Source organism: Aspergillus pseudodeflectus (assembly GCF_044049435.1).
Source record: "Aspergillus pseudodeflectus strain CBS 756.74 chromosome Unknown BJX68scaffold_1, whole genome shotgun sequence".
NCBI classification, from domain to species: domain Eukaryota; kingdom Fungi; phylum Ascomycota; class Eurotiomycetes; order Eurotiales; family Aspergillaceae; genus Aspergillus; species Aspergillus pseudodeflectus.
In genome coordinates, this window is record NW_027263777.1 from 2,019,558 (window position 1) to 2,039,514 (window position 19,957).

The 19,957-nt window shown below is 50.8% G+C and overlaps 7 protein-coding genes across 7 annotated transcripts; 5 read left to right on the top strand and 2 right to left on the bottom strand.

The window, feature by feature from the left end:
* Window positions 1-396: 396 nt before the first annotated feature.
* On the bottom strand, window positions 397-2,438 carry BJX68DRAFT_15254 (aldehyde dehydrogenase). The gene is made up of 4 exons (XM_071036689.1): window positions 1,630-2,438; window positions 1,190-1,583; window positions 688-1,139; window positions 397-626 (listed from the first exon to the last, which is right to left on the bottom strand). Exons 1-4 carry the CDS (start codon window positions 2,088-2,090, stop codon window positions 482-484), a joined length of 1,452 nt encoding a protein of 483 aa, XP_070906107.1. The 5' UTR covers window positions 2,091-2,438; the 3' UTR covers window positions 397-481.
* A 1,803-nt stretch (window positions 2,439-4,241) lies between these two features.
* On the top strand, window positions 4,242-5,421 carry BJX68DRAFT_251765 (uncharacterized protein; the record flags this gene model as incomplete). Its single annotated transcript, XM_071042445.1, has 3 exons — window positions 4,242-4,428; window positions 4,480-4,550; window positions 4,609-5,421. The coding sequence occupies 3 exons, from the start codon at window positions 4,242-4,244 to the stop codon at window positions 5,419-5,421; spliced, it is 1,071 nt and encodes a 356-aa protein (XP_070906108.1).
* Window positions 5,422-5,873: 452 nt separating this feature from the next.
* On the bottom strand, window positions 5,874-7,365 carry BJX68DRAFT_223676 (PCI domain-containing protein). Its single transcript, XM_071038180.1, has 2 exons — window positions 6,111-7,365; window positions 5,874-6,034 (listed from the first exon to the last, which is right to left on the bottom strand). Exons 1-2 carry the CDS (start codon window positions 7,326-7,328, stop codon window positions 6,008-6,010), a joined length of 1,245 nt encoding a protein of 414 aa, XP_070906109.1. The 5' UTR covers window positions 7,329-7,365; the 3' UTR covers window positions 5,874-6,007.
* A 520-nt stretch (window positions 7,366-7,885) lies between these two features.
* On the top strand, window positions 7,886-9,454 carry BJX68DRAFT_223678 (transcription factor IIF subunit TFG2). The gene is made up of 4 exons (XM_071038181.1): window positions 7,886-8,307; window positions 8,376-8,640; window positions 8,694-8,890; window positions 8,944-9,454. Exons 1-4 carry the CDS (start codon window positions 8,041-8,043, stop codon window positions 9,316-9,318), a joined length of 1,104 nt encoding a protein of 367 aa, XP_070906110.1. The 5' UTR covers window positions 7,886-8,040; the 3' UTR covers window positions 9,319-9,454.
* A 131-nt stretch (window positions 9,455-9,585) lies between these two features.
* Window positions 9,586-11,603, top strand: BJX68DRAFT_223679 (CCCH zinc finger protein). Its single transcript, XM_071038182.1, has 5 exons — window positions 9,586-9,726; window positions 9,774-10,352; window positions 10,407-10,518; window positions 10,570-10,625; window positions 10,723-11,603. Exons 1-5 carry the CDS (start codon window positions 9,681-9,683, stop codon window positions 11,283-11,285), a joined length of 1,356 nt encoding a protein of 451 aa, XP_070906111.1. The 5' UTR covers window positions 9,586-9,680; the 3' UTR covers window positions 11,286-11,603.
* Window positions 11,604-11,843: 240 nt separating this feature from the next.
* Window positions 11,844-12,235, top strand: BJX68DRAFT_223688 (uncharacterized protein). Its single transcript, XM_071038183.1, has one exon. The coding sequence runs from the start codon at window positions 11,918-11,920 to the stop codon at window positions 12,209-12,211; it is 294 nt and encodes a 97-aa protein (XP_070906112.1). The 5' UTR covers window positions 11,844-11,917; the 3' UTR covers window positions 12,212-12,235.
* Window positions 12,236-16,305: 4,070 nt separating this feature from the next.
* Window positions 16,306-18,270, top strand: BJX68DRAFT_251767 (putative bZIP transcription factor; the record flags this gene model as incomplete). Its single annotated transcript, XM_071042446.1, has 2 exons — window positions 16,306-17,114; window positions 17,172-18,270. 2 exons carry the CDS (start codon window positions 16,306-16,308, stop codon window positions 18,268-18,270), a joined length of 1,908 nt encoding a protein of 635 aa, XP_070906113.1.
* Between the last annotated feature and the right edge of the window lie 1,687 nt (window positions 18,271-19,957).

The window sequence follows — 19,957 nt, forward strand, 5'->3', positions numbered from 1 at the left end:
GGATGGTAGATATGAGGCGCTAATAGAGATTTGAGGTGGGGCGTGCGTTGCATAAGGGAAACCAACGAAGAGAGATCCAGTGAACTGGCACAGTCCAAGATTGTTGCGTCGTACACTCCATCTTCGCTGAAGAGTCCGCCTGGGTCAATGAACATACCATATCCGTCGAATAATTTCTCTGGGGGATCCATATATTCAGAGACTTAATGATAGTCCAGCTATTTCGTTATAATCGTATTGAAGATGGTAGAATGATTGTGATGGTTGATTGATGTTGTTGTTGAATAGATTAGGCTTCCTTGGAGGCCACAGAGGGTATCGATCATGTGGAGGCAGGAGCGCCGGTGGTGAGCGGACAGGTTGGTGGAAGGACCTATCCTAATCGACAGGGTGTGGTACTATTGAATAGTGCTCAGTTGGTTGAATAGAGGTATCTACATTATCAAACATTGAATACGTTTAGACATCGCCGTATAATCAATCAGTCCATCCAAGTCACACTCTTCGTCACCAGGAACTCCTCTAGTCCTTGAGAAGCATTAAATCTTCCCCAGCCGCTGTTCTTGACTCCACCGTGAGGCAGGACAGGCTCGTCATGTATGGTCATACTGTTAATGTGCACAGCACTGCAGACAGTCGTGTAAGCACGGTACCTAAATTATAGGGAGGAGAGTTCAAATAACCTACCCAGACTGGATCTTCTTGGCCATAGCCAGGCCCTTCCTCAGATCTTCAGTGAAAACTGCCGCAGAAAGTCCGTATCCGCTGCTATTCGCGATTCGGATTGCTTCTTCATCACTGTCTACTACCATGCAGGCAGCCAGGGAAGCAAAGACTTCCTCCTGCCACACGGCCATATCCTCCTTGACTCCACCAAGGAGAACAGGGGCCATCCAAACCCCAGAGTCGGAAGCGCCAGTATCCGTGGCACTTGATCCGTTGATGACATGGGCGCCTGCCGCGAGAGCATCTTCGATTAGACGCTGCACACGTTGCTTGGATGCTATGTTCACCAGGGTCGGTGGCGCAGAGGAAGCGTCCGACATCGATTGTAGTGCGCTTTTAAGGGCGTCAATATAAGCTGGTGCAATCGATGAGTGGACAAGAATTCGGTCTGTAGCCATGCAAATTTGACCGGACTTCGCGGTGTCAGTCTGGAAAGTTTCGTACAGGGCATGGATTGTCATACGTTCAAATATGCTCCCGCCAGGACGGCTTTCACTGCAGTTTCAATATTTGCATCTGCGCACACAATTGCGCTATTCTTCCCGCCTAGTTCCATGAGACAGGGCTTGAGGTTTTGTCCGCAGGCACGAGCAATCTTCCTGCCGACGGCTGTGCTGCCAGTAAAGTTAATCTTCTTCACTCCCGGGTGTTCAATCATTGCGTTGACCACCTCTGCCGCATCCGCAGGACGACATGACAACAAATTGAGGCACCCGTCTGGTAGTCCGGCATCTTGGAACGCACGCGTTAGCGCCCAATAGCAGCACGGCGTCAGTTCAGAGGATTTGAGGATGGTTGTATTTCCGGCAGCGAGCGCACACGCGGCAGATCGAACGCCGAACACATATGGCGCGTTCCTACAATGGTTAATCAAGGCTTCCCTACAGAGGCAGCAGGACATACCAGGGAACAATGCCTAGAATGACTCCCATGGGCTCTTTGTAAACAATGGCGCTTTGCCCTTCCTCTTCGACGACGGGTACGCTACCACAGATCGCAGTTATGCGACTTGCGACTTCTCTCAGCATGCGGATGGCAAGCGGAACGACGAAAAATTGTGATGCGCCCACGTCTGCACCCATTTCTGTTCTCATGAACTCGGCATTTTTCTCAAGCCGGTTGTCTAGGATGTCCGCGGCCTTGAGCAGGATATCCCGCCGTGTAGCCGGTTTAGTCTGCGACCAAGCTGGGAACGCAGCTTCGGCTGCCTCAACGGCGCGGATAGCATCCTGCGGGGAGGCTGATGCTGCAGACCAGCACAGCTCGTTTGTATAAGGGCTAATCACGTCGAACGTGGAGGATGTGAGTTCATCCTTTCCATTGATTATCAAGGGTATAACCGAGGGAGGGGTCGGTGCGGCCATTTTGTGAGGGGGGTCGGACCACAATTATGAAGATCAACAGGTGCGGGATTGAGTGCGCTATGGCTCGATGAAGCAGTTCGCACACATTTATGGTGGTGGTTTCTCAGCGCGGTCCTGAAAAGGAGCCCAGGCAAATGAGGGGTCCATGTAACGCTCCTCCTTTACTCGAGCTGCTGAGCATAGCACGGTCCTGGGCTTTTCCCAAGTATATGCTGATTCTGGCTTAGTTCTGGAATTATTACCCCACAGGCGACAAATGCACGCAGGAACGTGGGACGGACCATTTAATTTAAGCGATAAGATGGCGGGAAATAGGTAGTAGTCTGGTGGATCCGCAGAGCTGTTTGGCGTTTCAAAGGCTGAAAGCTTGAAGATCCATGACCTTGAAGGAATCCATCTGTTCCGCATAACCTCCAGGAACTGTGTAATCATTCCGTCGTCCAAGGTCCTTTGAGTGCCGTATTGCCGATGTTAGGTTTGCCGAGTCGATGTCCTCCGGGCATAACCTCGGCGAAAAAGCTGCAAATCGTGTACTCTGTATACTTGCGGATGGGCCTGATGAAGTAATAGTTGACCCATTGTTAGTGATCCACTGGGCCCAAGAGAGAAAGTGCAGGAGTCATATCAGGATTGTTTCTTGAATTCTCTTCACCTTTTGAGTATTATACGCGGCGATCAAAACCCCACGGATCAACCACTATTCCATGACAAGTGCACGACCAATTGACCATCTGCCCTTCAGAACACACTGCAGGAGTCCGTATGAGGCTGATATTAAAATAGGAGAAGTGGCGTATTGATCAGAAGGCCTGGTTTGAGAGACCCAGCCAGTAAAGACTATGTGTCGAAGGTTAAGCATGATGGCTGAAGAGAGAAATCGCCGACGCACGAAGCGAGCGAAGATCTGCAACACATCCGCCCCTCACCCAACGCCAGCACTGACACCCTTCCCAAATCCCAACCACATGGTTAATCTCAATTGTGCACTATTGGACTCTTGGACTGTTGATCCGACGTCTTGACAATCCAATGGCCACTCTTTCATCGAATGCAACGCTGTCTAAACCCCCTATGGTTGAATTTCGACCACCAGAATCAAAGAGGACAGACGCTTTGTGTCAAATTCAAGCATTCTCCATAACGATGGAGTCGCCCAAGGCCCTCGCAAGCGGACTCCTGGTCCAGCAGTTCTGAGTTGACAGTGTCAACACGGCCATTGCCTCATCGATGGATCCGCAGCGCTCTTCTCAGCTCAACAATATCAGTGTTTTCGGTGCGGTTTCAGAGCCACGCATACATAGCCATCAGACCTTTTGCCCTGATCTCTGGCTAAGAAACAGTCCCATGGTTCTGGAAAAGCCTGAGCTGGTACTATCATCTAATAGTTCTGCATTTAGGCTTCGTCACATTATTTCCTCCATGATCGCCGCTCTTGCCACGAGGCACGTATCCTTAGCTGCTTCTTCGGACCGTGGCTCGCTCAGTTTATTGATCTGATAGCATGGCCGATCTTCGCTTGAACTCTGGCAGCTCTAGGGTCCACTGGTCAATGGCGATGCTCCAGTAAGTCTGCATCAAGGCACCCAATTGCCCAGTAATCGACATTTCCTGGTCTCGGAAGACGTACGACCTCTGAAAGAAGCAAGTGGACGGCGTTTAGCCTGATCGTCTTCGACAAAAAGTTGCCCAATTACCCTGAGCGATCCAAGTCTCTGGCTCTCAAACCGACCACTCACCCGAGAATTCCGACTTTACGGGAAGGGGATCTTCCCTGCCCAGGTGGACTACTAGTAGCGTTTGTCGAGGGTTTTAGGCTTTCAGCCCTCCTGTTCCTGGGGGATTGTAACTTTTATCAGACTGAGTCGTGGTTGCGGAGTACATATGGCCTGCGTTGCGCCCTTTTCCAGTCTTTGACATTCTTTAGGCATTCGATCCTCCTTCAGTCACACACTCATTTTAATACCAGGCTGAAGTGTTTCTCGTACCATCACTTCTGTGACATCATCTACTTCTTTCATTCTAAGTGACCCTAAACAGCATTGATTGCCGCGCCCACTGATCTTGTATAACATCGTTCTCTGTTTATACACTCGACGTCCACTCTTTTTCATATCTATTTTTACGACAAGCTGGGTACCAGCATCCTTCGAAATGACGCTCACCAGAAGGGGCGCGGATATGGTAGCAACCGTGACGGTGCTCGTCGGGTTGTCTATCACTGCGGTTTTGCTTCGAGTCTTGGCCCGGTTCAGGAGAAGAGTCCAATTCGGAATGGACGACTACCTTTGCTTTGCTTCTGCAGTCCTACTACTCGCAATGCTCATTGAGCTCATTTTATGTGAGTGGCAACCCTACAACCCCTCCTAAGAGTGACCACTAACCTTTCCAGGGGTCCTCATCGGCGGCAACGGCTCCCACAAGACAGACCTCAATGAGGAGACCATGAAGAACTTCTACAAGGCACGGGAATCCCTTCGCATTGCATCCAAAGAGCTCTATCTAACCCACTCTGCCATAGATCTTCCTCGCAAACGAATTCACCTACTTCATTCTCAGCCCCGCAATCAAAATCTCCATTGTCTGCTTCTACCGGCGCGTCTTCACAATCAAGCCGTTCCAATGGGCCTCCTTCGCAATCAACAGTCTAATAGCCGCCTGGGGCGCCGCCATCTTCCTCGCCTGCGCGCTGCAATGCCGTCCCCTCAACTCCTATTGGGACCATACCGTCCCAGGAACATGCTTTGACAGCAACAAGTTCATCATCGTCAACCAGATCTTTAACGTCATTATGGACTTCGTCATCCTCGCCCTCCCCGTGCCCATGATCTGGAACCTTCAGCGCGCATGGCAGGACAAGCTCGCGCTGAACGGCGTCTTCGCCCTCGGCGGCTTTGTCTGCTTCGCTTCCATCTACCGTATCGTCGTGCTCTTCTGGATCGAGCCTGCGGACATCACCTACACAGTCTACCAGGCAACCCTCTGGACGCACATCGAGCCATCCATCGGCCTCATCTGCTCCTGCCTCCCTGTCATTCGTGGCCTTTTCCCAAGGTTGAAGCTCTCGGGTAGTCGTAAGGCAACGGCGCCATACTATATCAATACCGGCATCACGGGTTCGCACTACGGGCTTTCGAGCGCGAAGTCGCCTGCTTCGGAATTCTTCAAGCTTGAGGATAAGTCGTCGATCTCGCGCTCGACGAGTGGGACCGCAGTTACGAGTCCTACAGTTCCTCCGCCGTATCTAGGGCCCCTCGATATCCAGGTTCGCACGGATATCAATGTCGAGCAGGGCGACAAGTCGTTGCGTACGCACTCTCACTCTTCGACTTGATGACGAGTTTTCAACCTGATATAATCACATATACCCCTATCTCATCCAAAGTCTTTTGTTGACTTGCGTTTGGCTTACCCCCAGCGCCTTCTCCGACTTTCGGCCGCAGTCCCCATGTCGGCCGTCTTCCGTACTTCAGACCACATGAATGACGCATCCAAGCTTCACTTAAAGCCCTTCTGCTTAGTGGGCAGGCCTAAGCCAATCTGTCAAGTCGTCCGGCGCCGAACCCTATCGGAGTCTAAGCACATAGGACAATACACCTTGTACCGGTGGGCCTCGTCGTGCCGAAGAACTTTCCGATCAACCCAGGCGCTGACTGCTTCTCTCTACTGCATATCCAGACGGCGTATCAGTCGTGTATGCTTCGCAATCCCGTTTATGCGCTCACTGCTGGGCCCTTCATATATCGTTACGTTCGAAAGATGTAATAAAGAGATAGTGATAGACACTCTCGAGGATCGCTAGATCATTTCATTTCTCATATCACGTCTAATTCTAGCCAGAGCCATATTATCACCATAGAATAGCGCCGCTTAGTGTCTGATCATCAAAATGTCATCGTCCGGTTTCGGGCTAGCATTCATTATACGGCTTGCGCGGTAGCGAATTCCTAAACCAAGAGAATGGAGAGTCAGGGTATATTCAAAAAGATTCGTAGTATAACTAGGACATTAGCATGAACATACCGGGTATTTATCCATTATATTAGTCGCTACCCGCTCTACACCCTCTGCAAGCCCTTGCACACCAACATCCCACTGACGAATGTGGCGCCCCGTGGCCGTTGTGCTTGACTCGAAGTAAATGATGCCATCGATCTGGTCAATTGTTCCACTCAGACGACCCTGTTCGACCATGCGCGCCGCGTAGGCCTCAGCCTTCTCACCCGCCGTCAGATCCCCGCTCGATTCTAGACCGAGAATTGAGCCTAACGCATCGGTCTTTATGTTCTCGTATAGCTTACTAGCGGCAACGAGATTGTGCTCAACGACAGCTTTATCCAGCACCGTTGTTCCGTCGGCGGTTTGCGCGAGCTGGTGTGGGGCGAGACGCTGTGAGAATGCGGCGACTTCTTCGGGTGTGATGAGACGATCAAGAAACATCTTCTCTAGGATACCATACTCCTCAATGGAGTTGGCTCGGTCGTCCTTGTACAATGTCCCTAGAAACCTGGAACGGTTCGGTCCGGCAGGAGCAAGGACAGCACATCGGATCGCAGCTGCTAGAGCATGTAGTCTATCGCTCTCATCAACGCCCGATGCAAGACTGACATTAAAGTATTGCAGACTCGCGTCTAGGAAGCGTCTCCGGGCATCTTGGATTCGGGCCTGCGAGAGATCAAAATGAAGTTGCAGGTCGTGTTCCTTGATCTTGTTCGGTAGGTTTTTGATCCGGTTGAGGAATGTCTCTGCACTGGTGGTGTCCTCTTCCTCCAGGTATAGTCGTACAATGCGGATCCACAGTCGTACCTTAGCCGAGTCGGAGACCAACCGCTGCGAACTATCGATGTGGATTCCCTGAAGGGCTCGTGCGGCTGCGATGTATTCCTCCTCGGCTTCGTAGGCATCTGCTAGGATCTCACGAATCTGAGCATCTTGCTCTTCAACGGATGTGGAGCGGGACTGGAGAAGGGTCACGGCGTGTTGGCCGACTTTGATTTGGGTTTCTGAGGAGAGTTTTCGTAGAGCCTCAATGAATGTGTCGAGGATAGGGCGTGCAGTGACAATGCTGATGTCTTCGCCTAGGGCGGAATCGAGGTAGTAGATGAGGTCGTTGGCGAGCTGTGGTTCGGGAGTTGTTGAAACCGTTTCGGATAGGAGGTCGCTGTATAATTGTAGCCTGTTTTGAGGAGTTGAGGATGACTCGATCTCCGTGAGAGCGGAGATAATCTTCTGTGATGGCATGGGGAATGTTTATTGAGAAATGGGAATTGGAGAGTGGGGGAGGCTACGAATGAAGCTTGCGGTCGGGGATGGGGTGTTTGTCGGCTTATCGATAAGAGCCACTACGGCGTACTATAACAGCCATGGAGGCAGGCTACGTTGAATCGCAGCTTAAACCAAGGTAATTGTCTACTAGTTTGGCGTTTTCTTAGTGAGTGTATACATTACAGAGCTTGTCCTGAGCTCTAAATGTGGATGGAGAGCGCACCAAAGCCTATCTACGAACGAAGCAGTGTAGCGGCCATGCTACCAGATATATATATAGCTCAGCGAAGTATTTCAGGTTTAGTATACAACAAACCAATCTTCAAACTGAACTAGAGATGCAAGAGCCTCATGTAAACCCATACACCTAGAGCGGCAAGAAGCATAGAAAGAAAAAGAAAACCCGCAATTAGCTGAATCTTGTAGCTTTCTGGGCGCAGGTAAACCTCGAGGACAGTGACGAAAGTAGTCACCGCCTCCGCGACCCGCATTCTTTGATCTCAGCGCCGCATGAACCCTGTGTTGCAGCCCGCCTTAGCATCACTTCAACCACTACTCACTTGTTCTCCCGCCTGGTCAATATATACTTCGGCGCTGGGTACTTGCGCTATTTGCGATCGCACTGTGATACATTTGCACCCGTTGAAGTTTCAAAAAAAGATTTCCACTACTGTCCAAGCTTGGCGTCATGTTCCCCCAGGTTAAGCCGGACCCAGATGCCTCGACGCCCTACATCAAACCCGACCCAGACAACAAAGACACTGTTCTTGCCGATATCGATGACGAGGACCTATACGAAGATGCGGGCGATTTAGATTTCGCCAACGCTACACAGAGCTTATGGCTTTCACGAATACCGCGGTCGCTCTGGGAGCATTGGTCGAAGCTAGACGACGATGAAGAGATTCAGATTGGCACAATACGAATAGAAGGAGAGGCGAACGATATCAAGCGAGTTAGTCAAGCCTGGCCTTACCTGTTCCCGAAATTTCGGACTTCCGCTAACCGGGTCGGACGCCGTAGGTCAGCTTGCGCATAAACGAGCGAGAAGATAATCGCGAGATTCCAAAGGATTATATCTTGAAGCGACAGACGATAAACTCGGACAACCTGACACACATGACTCAAAATACATTTCTTTTCACAGAGAAGGACATTCCCGGCCACGAAAATCGGATGGGTACTTTTGGTGAGGCGAGATCTGCCTTGTACGAGTCGATGAAGCGCGATGCTAGGAAGAAGGAGCGAAAGAAGAAATGGGAACCCTATGTTCGAAAAACAGTGCCCAGTATGTGAACTTGCTGAAGGGTCGAACTTGTCCATGGACTAACTCTGAGACAGAGCAAACTGCACTGGAAGGGCACGTGAAGGAAGAGTTCAACTGCCTTCCCGTCGAGAACGAGGAATTTAGAATGCTCTCGGAGAAGAAGGCGCTAGAAGCGCTCAAACCGAAGCGAGAAACCGTCTTCATCGACAAGCTCCCAGGCAAGTTGCTGCAACAGAGGCACGCCTTGCCTGGAGAGCAGAGCGCGTTCGTGGTACGTATTGACTCCAGTTTCCTCTATGTTTCCGCCGCTAATGTCATCTTCAGCAAGCAACGAGGCCCACAAAGCTCAAAGCGCAGGAGAACAAGACCACTCGTATGCCGCAAAACGAGCTGCTGGATCTTATTTATGGGTGCTTCCGGGAATACAGATACTGGCCGTTTAAAACCCTCAAAGCTAGGTTACGACAACCTGAAGCTTATCTTAAGCAGACTCTGGAGATGATTGCACACTTGGTGAAATCCGGCGACTTTGCAATGACATGGGAGCTGAAACCTGAGGCGAGAGAGAGCAATTACTCGAACGCGATGAAGGAAGAAGCTGCTCCCGGTCTCGACTATAATTTTGACGAAGGCTCTGAAGATGATGCAATGGCGTCCGGCATGGATAACGATGATGCACAGTTCGAAAACGTTGTTTAGAGGAGGGGCTTCAATGTAGCATACTTCATCTACGGCGTTCTATGGGTTTACCTCTCGAACAGGACACATGATTTATTCATAAATAATGGTGAATCATTGTACAATAGTGCAAACAGCAATCTATTCTATTCTACACCAATTATTTTTAGCTGAAATCAGCTAAAGAAGAAAGACGAAGGTACATCGTAGAGCCATGAGTTCACGTGACCGTCACTGACGCCACTCTTCTTGGTTGTTTCCGTCACTCTTTCCTTTCACAACACTTACTACTCACCTTCTTTTTCTAAAACACAGTATCAAGGTTAAAGCCTCTTATTGTGCAGTTAAATAGCTGTGATAGGTAACTGACTGATCTTGTCAAAATGACTGAAGATCAGGACTTGATGGCCAAGATCAGCCAGCTTGCTGGTACGCGCTTCGTATCTTTGTCTTCCTCGAGTTACTAACTTTTCCAGGCCAGATCAACAGGTTCAAGAATGACAACGGCCAGGCGCAGCCACCTAACAACGATGCGACACACTCCGGTCCGCATGTAGCGCGACATACCTCATACCGCGGACGTTCTGGTTGGGCTCCGTATCGCGGACGACCATACGGCCGAGGGCGCCCTATAGCTCCCCACCGCCACCGTACCCTCATCCTCAACAATTCCGCAACTCCAGGCTCGCAAGGCTTGACCCCATCCGATAACATGGCGATAGACAACGAGGAGAGCAGCCGCTCTGCGACCCCGAATGCCTGGGTGACGAAACACGCGCGCCACATGCAGCTGATCAATTCCGCAGTCTACGATAAAGAGGCCCAGAAGAGGGTGAAAGCTTTGGAGGAGACGCGCAAAGCAAAGGCACACAAGAAGGCGCAGATTGAGCAGGCGAAAGTGCTGCGCTTCGCTCAGGGCGCTGGCAAGCAATATCGCACGGGCCCCGTCCCTCAGGTTACTGCGGCTGGTGAACCTTCTGAAGAGTATCAGATTTTCCTCAACGATATTCCTTTCCGTGTGTCGCCCGGGGGAGGCAAGCTGATCAGAGTTTCTAGTGCGATCCCCGCTTGTCCCGCACTGGAAGAGAGAACCAGCTTACGTTTGGTAGATGACCCGAATACTGTGAAGAATACGCCAAAAAAGGTCAAAGTTGCGGGTGTAACGTTTGTCCGAAGCAAGAACGGGAACCTTCATCGTCTTGGTGCCGTAACCTCGAAAAGGTCATGGTTTCAATCCTGTCACATCGCAGTAGGTACTGATTTGGACTACAGAATGCCCTCGGCCGTCAAGAAGAAGGACGAGCTTTGTCAGAGATTTACTACGACGGGTACCATTGCTTTCCCTCCATTTAATTTTAAGATCCCTCGATTATTATACGACGTCGTTTTTTGATTTCACGATGTGCTGACCAGCATTTTCTTTAGGTACCTGTTACAAGGGCCCAGGCTGCCGCTTCATTCACGATCCGAATAAGGTTGCCATTTGCAAAGACTTTCTTCAGACTGGCAAATGTAACGCAGGTAATAGTTGCGACTTATCCCATGAACCATCGCCTCATAGGTCTCCCGCATGTGTGCACTTTCTTCGAGGCCGCTGTGCCAATCCGGAGTGTCGCTACTCACACGTTCGAGTCACGCCTGGAGCGCCAGTGTGCAGGGACTTTGCGACATTGGGTTATTGTGACAAGGGCGAAACGTGTGAGGAAAGACATGTTCACGAGTGTCCCGACTATGCGAATACTGGCGTCTGTGGAAAGAAGCACTGCCGACTGCCTCATGTTGACCGAGCAGGACAGATTCGGAAGAATGCTGCTCCCAAAGAAGACGTCACAGGCAATGACGAGGAGTCTGATGCTTCTAGCGAAGAGGAAGAGTACGACGAGATTGGCTCCGACGATGTCGACTCTGACTACCTTTCTGATGAGGAACTCATCGAAGGCGCGGAGACTGGCGAAATCTCGCAGCAGCAGGATTTCGTCCATTTCTGATTGCACAAAGTTACTAACCACAGTCCTGTAATCTATGGCACATCTTGCTTTAGGTGCTTCGAATGAGATGGAAGATAGCTGGGACGATTTTAGACTGTTGGATAGCTGGTCGTTTTGCTTTCGTGTTTTATGAATACCCCAGATACCCTATCCAGCTTTGTACAGCAGTTTCACGCGGTTCTTAAGAGCTTATATGACGACGGTATGAGGGGGAGAGGTAGAGGGATGATACACCATGGGCGGGCTGTAGAATATTTTTACCTGGTGCATAGCACTTGAATAGAAGCAATGGAATTGATTATCTTTACTGTTCTCATCTACTCCAAGTCTAGATACTCCTTACAACTAAAAATCGCGGGGCATTGCGAAGTATCCCACCTCCATCTCCCCCGTCCCTCGATGTATGAGTCACAGCAGCCCTCCTCACAAAGAAAATCAGAACAAGTCAGGTAGAAATCACCCAGAAGGATTCCCACTAAACTCCACCTACAGCACGAGCGTGGATCCTCTCCCATGCCAATGCCATGCAATGCAAGCTAACTAGACACGCTGTACCTGGCCGTGGGAGTGGGTTCCCGCTATCTACGCCTGCCACTGGCTCGTCTGCTTCTGTAACTACCAAGTAATAGGATATGTACCTACGGGCCCGGACCCTGTCCCGGCCACGAGCTCGTTCTTCCGAAGGCGTGTTTCTTTGTCCTCTACTGATAGAGGTGCCTCCATACGGGATTCGGATTTTGGGGCCATGGCTTAGGTGTCAATCTGATATACCTAATGTGGTTTATTTGAGGGCCTCGGGTTGTCGGTGGTTCTTTTGTTCGGGGGTGCGGATTGGTGGGTTTGCTCCTTCATTATTATCTACTTTAGTATACATCAGAAAATGGGTCTTGCGAGGGGTAAATGTCTGGTATGAGGGGCGATGGTAGTGTTTTGATCATTCTGAATTGGGCATTTGTTGATTTCTTTCCTCTTATATTGGAGGTCCCCGCCCTAGAGTATAGATGCAACGCGCAAGATACGTACTTTCAGACAGAATGTAGAATGACTTGGAGAACTCATATCCAAGTCGGCGACCTACGACTTTGGGTAAGAAATATCTCTGTTTTAAAGCGTATTATGAAGTAATCTAGGTCAAGGTTAGAATGTTCCTCGATCCTTGACCGCTGGTTGCCGAATTCTCACCGTACCGACTCCCAACTATAACTATGACTACACTACAGACCAGAGCAACTCTTCTAGAACTCGAAATGCTCAACCGCAGCTTCAGGTAATATCCGAAGTCAAATCACTTCGCGATAGGATCCAGTCTGGACCCGTTACCGCCACTTGCAACGGTTGTATAGGGTTGGCTCATATGTATCCTCTCTTGGCGGGTGGTAAGTACAACTTGGAACCGGCTTCGCTTGGTCCATTTCTTGCGAGACAGTGATGTAGGGGATCCGTATCTCTTGCTAGACATGTCTTTTGAAAATGCTACTAGGAGACAGAAACATATGACTGATATCGTGTCATCGGCAGACACAAGGTTGGGCACTGCCCCGTGCATCTGGCCCGAGAGGGATCTGCATAGTTCGTTCATAAGACTCGCAACCAAGGTTGCGGACGGATTCGGCTAAGGATTCCCTGACTATCGTGACGATGCTCTGTTTCATATGATACTCGAAAGTAAGAGGACCTTTGTGTTTGCTTGGCTGTCTATATCCTTAGGGCCGTGATTGATAATGTTGTGATGTAATCCGTCGTAGTTCGCGAATCAACCACTCGACTGGAGTTGCAGAATGAGAGTAAGGAAGAATCGAAACCATCTACGAGACTGTTATTATTATCCTATTTTGGTCGAAGAGATTTGAACACTCCACCGTTTCGTCGCGTCCCGTCCTGCAATTGGATCGTTGGCGCTTGTACACCGCCAGAATGGCGCCTGTAGCGGCGTCATCGTAGGCTGAGCCTACTCTCTCGGGAGTTAGTCATATGGACCCAGAAGAGAAAATGAGAAACTCCAGGGGAAAGAAGGTCTTTCTCCTTGCACGTGCTCTTGTGCCTGTTGTACAAAGGAAATTGCTTGTATGGGAAATTGCCGTCTCATGCGGCCACGGAGATAGCACTGCGCCTGACGGCCGTCAGCCATGGGATCATCAGATTGGTGTCAAGGAAATAGCCAATTCCAACAGTACTCGTGCCTTCGGCTGTCTATACAGTTAAGTGAAGCTGTTTGCTGACTAGCGACGGACGGATCGTGGGATGAGAACACTGATGTCCGAGACTCGATATGAGGATTGTTGACGGCAAACGCATGCAACGCCAGCGGAAGCAGTGGAAGATATCCGAGAGCCTCTATTCGCCCGAGTTCATGTTTTGCCACATCCTCCTAGCCTACCTGTCTCCACGCTTCGGTGCTCCCGTCGAGATGGAGAGACTCCATCGCCTTTGTCTCATGCTCCAAAGATACGGGCTACCATGATCAGCCGTGAAAACGTGGCATTGGTCGTGATGGCTCAATTTCTCGCCCATCCTTCCAGCGTGAGTCATTCCCTATACTAAGTCGTAGATATGGTAGCGGGTATAGCAGAAGTACGTCTCTTCCGGATCAGGTCCGAGCACGAAGCGCAAGTGAGCATATGCGCCTTGGGCGAAGGGGCTGCTGTATGGCAATGCTTCGAGAAGGTAACCAGTAGTGAACCGTCACTGCCCGCATTGACTGGTGGGTCATTTATACTCTTTAAGATGTTTCATCTTATCAGATGCATGAGCGGTTTCACGTTGTACAACGTCACTTATGATGCGACTTGGTAGTATTGCCGAAGAGGCCCATTCTCTTTGATACTAGGCATCACCGACCTTGGGGGCTGAGTGCCAGACTTGAAAGTTCAGTAGCGCTTCCTGTTCGCATCTAGAGGGCGCAGGCAGAGTAAGAAGGAGCCTTGGATAAAAATAAGCAAGCGTGCGACCAGTCAAGAGGAAAGGTTGAAGACAGTGTGTGTCACGGGATGGCCCCGTGACTGGGCAGATCAGACAGTGCAGAAGCTTCATGCGCATCACCAGACGAACCTATAGATACCCTCAATGCTTCAGAGCTCCATCGCCGTCGAATCCGCCTTGGCTCTGTGCAACGGCCGCATCGTGTAAGACGCCCTCGAAGAAGCCCCTCCCTCACAAACGGCATCCAGGCAATCTTCGACTCACTGTGTGATACGAAAGATGCCAGTGTTGCTCAGCAATTTCCGGGGTCTTTGAGTTCGCGCTCTGCGAGACCTGATCTCGGAGTACTGATGCCTTACTTGATCCGGATAGGCGTAACCCAAAGGGGCTGCTCAATTTTGGGTCAATTAAGGTAAGCGTGGGCGCAGAACACACATTAGGAAAGAGGGGCACTGATGACAGTTATCTTGCATCTCAGCCTGCTGTGGTGATCGATCTGATCGGTTGGAGTTTTATGCACCCGCCTTGCTTCCGCAATACATCATCATCATTGTCACGATATCGGCCGAGCACGGGGCATCTGGGGGTGCGTCGACTGCCTACGGAGGAGTATGCGACTGTATGGTACACTAAGCCACTAACCCGACGGGGCCGCAACTGATGGATCACTGGATCTTCCCACGGGCCGGCCCTAACTGTACCAGAGATACATGCCAGGCGAATCGTTGGAACTATGGCGATGCTTTGGTCACGGCACGCTTGACTCTTGAGGAGTTGGGTCACAATGGCAGAGCTTCACACGAGCCCAGTACTTTTCACCCCCTCACTACTTCGCATAGACTCTGGGCGTCTTGGAGACCGTTTCCTCAAACACGGACGGGCCACTGTGAGGGTCACACTAGACCGGGAACGATTGGCTCTCCTGGTCGGAAATCGAAGTACTGATACATACCACCGTTCATCTGATGACTGCCCCTCCTTGGTCTGAGAGAGGAGACTCCTCTCTTCGCTGACGAAGTGTATTATTACTGCGTGTTTTGGTTCTGTAACCGGGAATCACCCTTGTCCCAAAGGAGAAGCGAAACGATCATGAGATGGACTTGAGGGATGCACCCTGACCAAGCGCACAGACGGCTTCCTTTTGGGCATCATTCTCGCTCAGACAAGCCACGAACGGCTGAGATAGGGCATGCCCCAGGTACACTGGACATTGAGGGCAAAGAGAGACCGGGATACCAATCATTCGGGGTTGGATGTGATGGAGGCTCAGTGGAGGGCAGTGAAAAAGCACGAAGGATTGCCGTTTCTGGATCGTCATCAAGCCAGTCCGTGCAAGAACCGGAGGATGTTGCAAATCAGGACGAGGGGCAGGCATGATAGGCTGCGGCCCTCTTGACAGTGTGTGGATCAACGGACGAGGGTCCACGGTTCCCGATTCAAAACAGAGTCAAGACAGAAGAGTGAGGTTAGATAATCATAATGGCCAGCTCTAAGAATCCCAAGAGAATCAGGATGCTTATTCATCTGCTCTGATGCCAAACTGCCTCCAGCTGCAAGTCTGCCCAACGAAGCATCCAATAATGGGGCCTCGTTAAACTCGGGAGCCGTCAGAAATCGTCGCCTCGTTCTTGACTTTTGCTGCTGACCGCCGATGTCTGGAAGTGGGAAATCGGTCGATCCAGAGTCTGGCGGTTGATTTGATCTTTCATTCCTCTTGGGAGATGAATGTTATTTTTATTTGAATTTTGATTTACTTTTTGGGCTCTTGCTTCTGACTTGACGAGCAATTCAGGTACACAACCCTCTGTCTGCCTTCTTTGCGTCCCAGACCAGGTAGGTAGTAGTTATATTCACTTTCCCCTCCCACCCCATCACCTGCTCTTCTCTCCCCATCGCCTTCTGCGGTTCTGCCTCTGCCTTTCGTGATCACAAGAGACTCGTCTTTTCTTCCTTTCCTCGCCCGCACTTCTCTTCATCTCTCCATCGCCCACCACCCCCACCTTGATCCCCCAACACACCGCCTCTTGTATCTCAACAAGACCTTCGTCGCTTTCTAGACGCCATCTTCGCCGTCTTTCCCTTCATCCGCATATGCCCAGTCATGGCAAGATTCTCTCAACCAGCCTTTGACTTTTACCACCAGACTCCCTCTGCCCTGGACCAAAAACCACAATCAGCATCATCATACCCAGAAGACGACGACATGAGCGTATTAGACGACAAGATCCTTGACTCCACCTCCCCCGACCTCACATCAGTTGCCGACCACCGAAGGCATTCATATGAGCATGGGCCGGAGGCCTACCAACATCGAGATTCAGTCTGGTCCGATTTCTCCCAATCAGTCTCCAGCAACCAGTCTCGTCACAGCTCACACGTCGCCCACCCATTCTTTGAATCTCCCCATGCTCCCTACATGAGAATGGACAACGGTCTACCCTACGGTCAAGCACAGCCGTGGACTATGACGAAAGACTCCGGTTCATGTACCCCTTCTGCCATGTATGACCACTACTCCACCGACATGGACAACACTTCGGTCGCGCCCTTTGCCGGCGGTGCTGTCGGTCCGGTAAATACTGTCAATATGCCCTCCATGTCATATCGCCAGCATATCCCTTTCGCGCCGCCCGGCGCTGTTGCCATGTCGCCGCAATCAAGTCAAGGTTGGATGCCCGCCTCGACCGATATGCCCGATCCTGGATCGCGACCGAAGAACAGCCCTACCTACCGGAATAGCTCCCCTCTGAGCGTCCGTCGGGATGGCATTCGGAAGAAGAACGCCCGTTTTGAGATTCCTGCCGAGCGCACTCTGAGCAATATCGACACACTCATCAGCCAATCTACCAATGAGGATGAGATCAAGGAGTTGAAGCAGCAGAAGCGCTTGCTTAGGAATCGTCAGGCTGCGTAAGTGATAGCTCCCTCTTCCAGATCAGCGGTTCCCCAAAACTAACACTGGTGTAGTCTTGATTCTCGGCAGCGCAAAAAGCAGCACACCGAGAAGCTTGAAGAAGAGAAGAAGCGCCATATGCTCGAAATCAGTGAGCTCGAGGATGCGCTGCAGAGTCTGCGACTGCGGGAACAGGAGCACGCTCGCGAGAAGAACGAGTGGCTCACCATCCAGCAAGAAATGGTTCAGTACATCAACAGCCAACAGGTGGAGAAGGATGAACTGATTCGAGTTCATACTCTGGAGACCGCGGAACTTCGAAAGAAGAACAACATCCTAAAGGAGACGGTAGAGAAGCTGGAGCGCCACGCAAGATCGAATGTCACCAACGACTTCGGCGACTTTGAGAATCTGACCATGGAGAGCAGTCCCTGGGAAGATTTCACCATGGTCAACGGTCTCTCCCTCGATACCGAGCCCGTAGCCCCTCAGCCATCGCAGGCTATGGTGGTCGCTACGAACGACAAGGCCGAAAAGGCTGCAAATGCCGACTATCCATTTAGCTGGAACGCATTTTACATGTGTCTCCTTTTCGGCGCCTTCATCGCGTCCAACAGCACGTCGCTACCCGCCCGCTCCCTTCCCCGTCTTTCGGAGGAATATCGCGCGGAGTCTGCCAACGTCCTGAAGGCTGTTCTGTCTTCGTCCCCGCCAGAGCTTGCGCACTCATCGGCAAACCATCCTGCGGTTTCTGCGTCGGCTGGTCCCCTTCCTACCACCATCACCGGTGCCGAGATGGCTCAGATGACTGGGGCCGCGCCAACGTCTAACCTTGACGAGCTCCACAACACTCTCGCGATGCCGACCAAAGAGCAGGAGCAAGAACAAGTCTTTGCCCTCAACGCTGAGCAGTACAACTCTCTGACCACCTTTGATGAAACTGGCGCTGGCTACAAGTCGCAGCAACCCTCCAACCTTCAGCAGGCATTGGCCGCAATGCGAGGTAACGCTGCACGGGCCAGGATGCCTCACAAGGCTACCTCCGATGTGTATTCCCGGTCGCTTATGTGGGACCGCGTTCCCGAAAAGGTGATTCGTGACTTTCAACGCATGGTTTCGGAGTACGGCGCTTCCCCCGCCAGAGAGGAAAACCCAGGATTCAACCAAGCCTGAGCCGACCATTGCCTGATCGACTTGGTCATACCCCGTACTTTAGGTATCCCAGGTTAGGAGTTCACATCAGCGTATCCAGAGACAACTGCCCTTCTGCCGCCTTTCCTTCTCGAAAAATTCAGCCTTTCACCTTCTTCGCCTTCCGGCCCCTTCTGTCCTTTCTCATGACAAACCTACCGATACACGACTGTTGGCCAGCTATAGCCAGAAATTAGCCATATACATGCATAGAACAGCTTGCAATTTCCTTCGCCTGGATATACGTTATCGACTAGCTTTCCATGACTTCTGACAACTTAGCGATGTGTTTATACTTGATTTGGTTTCGCGACCCCCTCGGAAATTCGGCGTACTTGTGGTTTTATCAGCGATTGAATCATGCTTTGAAAATGGATCTCACGAACCGACAAAGCGCTTCTGCATTCGTGTACACTTTACTTCACCCGTGGGTATCTGTCCGACATGCGAACTCGACTCCAAGGTCGCTCTCGCTACGCAGGAGTTCCCTCGGATGAGACAGACCCCTTCTTTTCTTTTCTTTTTCTCCTCTATGTATTTGGGATTTCTTGTGTTCTTATTTCATGTTGCATCTGCGGAATGGGCCAAACAACTGGGCGAGGGGCGGCAATTGTGTTACGATTACTGATGATACGACTGACATGTTTATGAACCGAAATGTCTTTTTAATGTCTGATGATACTTGCTTACTTTCTCTTCTCATCATCCTTCTTCTTCCCTTCTTCCTCTGGACAGCGGGGCTGCCACACTTTGGGTGGTTCATTGTGAGCGTTTCTTCTCTTCTTCTTTTCTCATCACCCGACCACCGTCACTCCTTCTCAATCTTCGACATTTCCTTTGTTTGCCGTGATATACTTTGGACAGGGTCACACTTTTCTTTGGCATGGGTGTCTGCTGGCATATCCGATAGGGAGAGAGGTCTAGATCTTACACCGGCTTGTCAAATCTAGACCATCTCTCTCTCCACGGACCATCCGGACAGGCACTGGGGGTGGGGGGCAACGGGCAGTTTCAAATACCTTGCAAGGCTTGCTGGCAACTGCCACAACCCACAATCCCCCCGTCCACTCACTTTTGAAGCAATTACCAGCTAACAATTTCATTTGTCGATCGAAACAATCTGTGTAATAGCTTCTATTCTTGTTTTACCTTGTCTTGGACTATCGATGACTTGGAGATCTGCTGGACCTGTACTGTATATATTGACGAGCAAACGTAATGATGAAGATGAACATTTTCTCTCTCAACTCGACTATTTACTATACATAAAATAGCGCCCCAGACCAACGACCGTTGCAACACACCTGTAGTTCATCAGTCCGCCAGATCTTCGCGCGGTAGAAAAGCCTAAAAAGACAAGATAAGCACATCACGAGGCCCTGTCATTTCTTCAGACTCCAGAGCAAGCACGCAAGCACGCAAGCAAGCGAAGAAAAAGAAAAGACAAGGCAAACATCGAGCTCCGCACGGGAAAAAGCAACGGTGCGCAGAGAATGAAGACCATGATCGCCCCGGGGGAAGAAGAGGGGTCGGGAATGGTGCGGCCGCGAGTCAGTTGGACGGTCATTTCTGCCTCGCCACTTGCTGCGCGATTAAGCAAACTGTCTACGACGGATGAAGTGAGTGTACTCCAAATTCAAAGGCTGGCTGGGCTGTGGAGACGGAGATC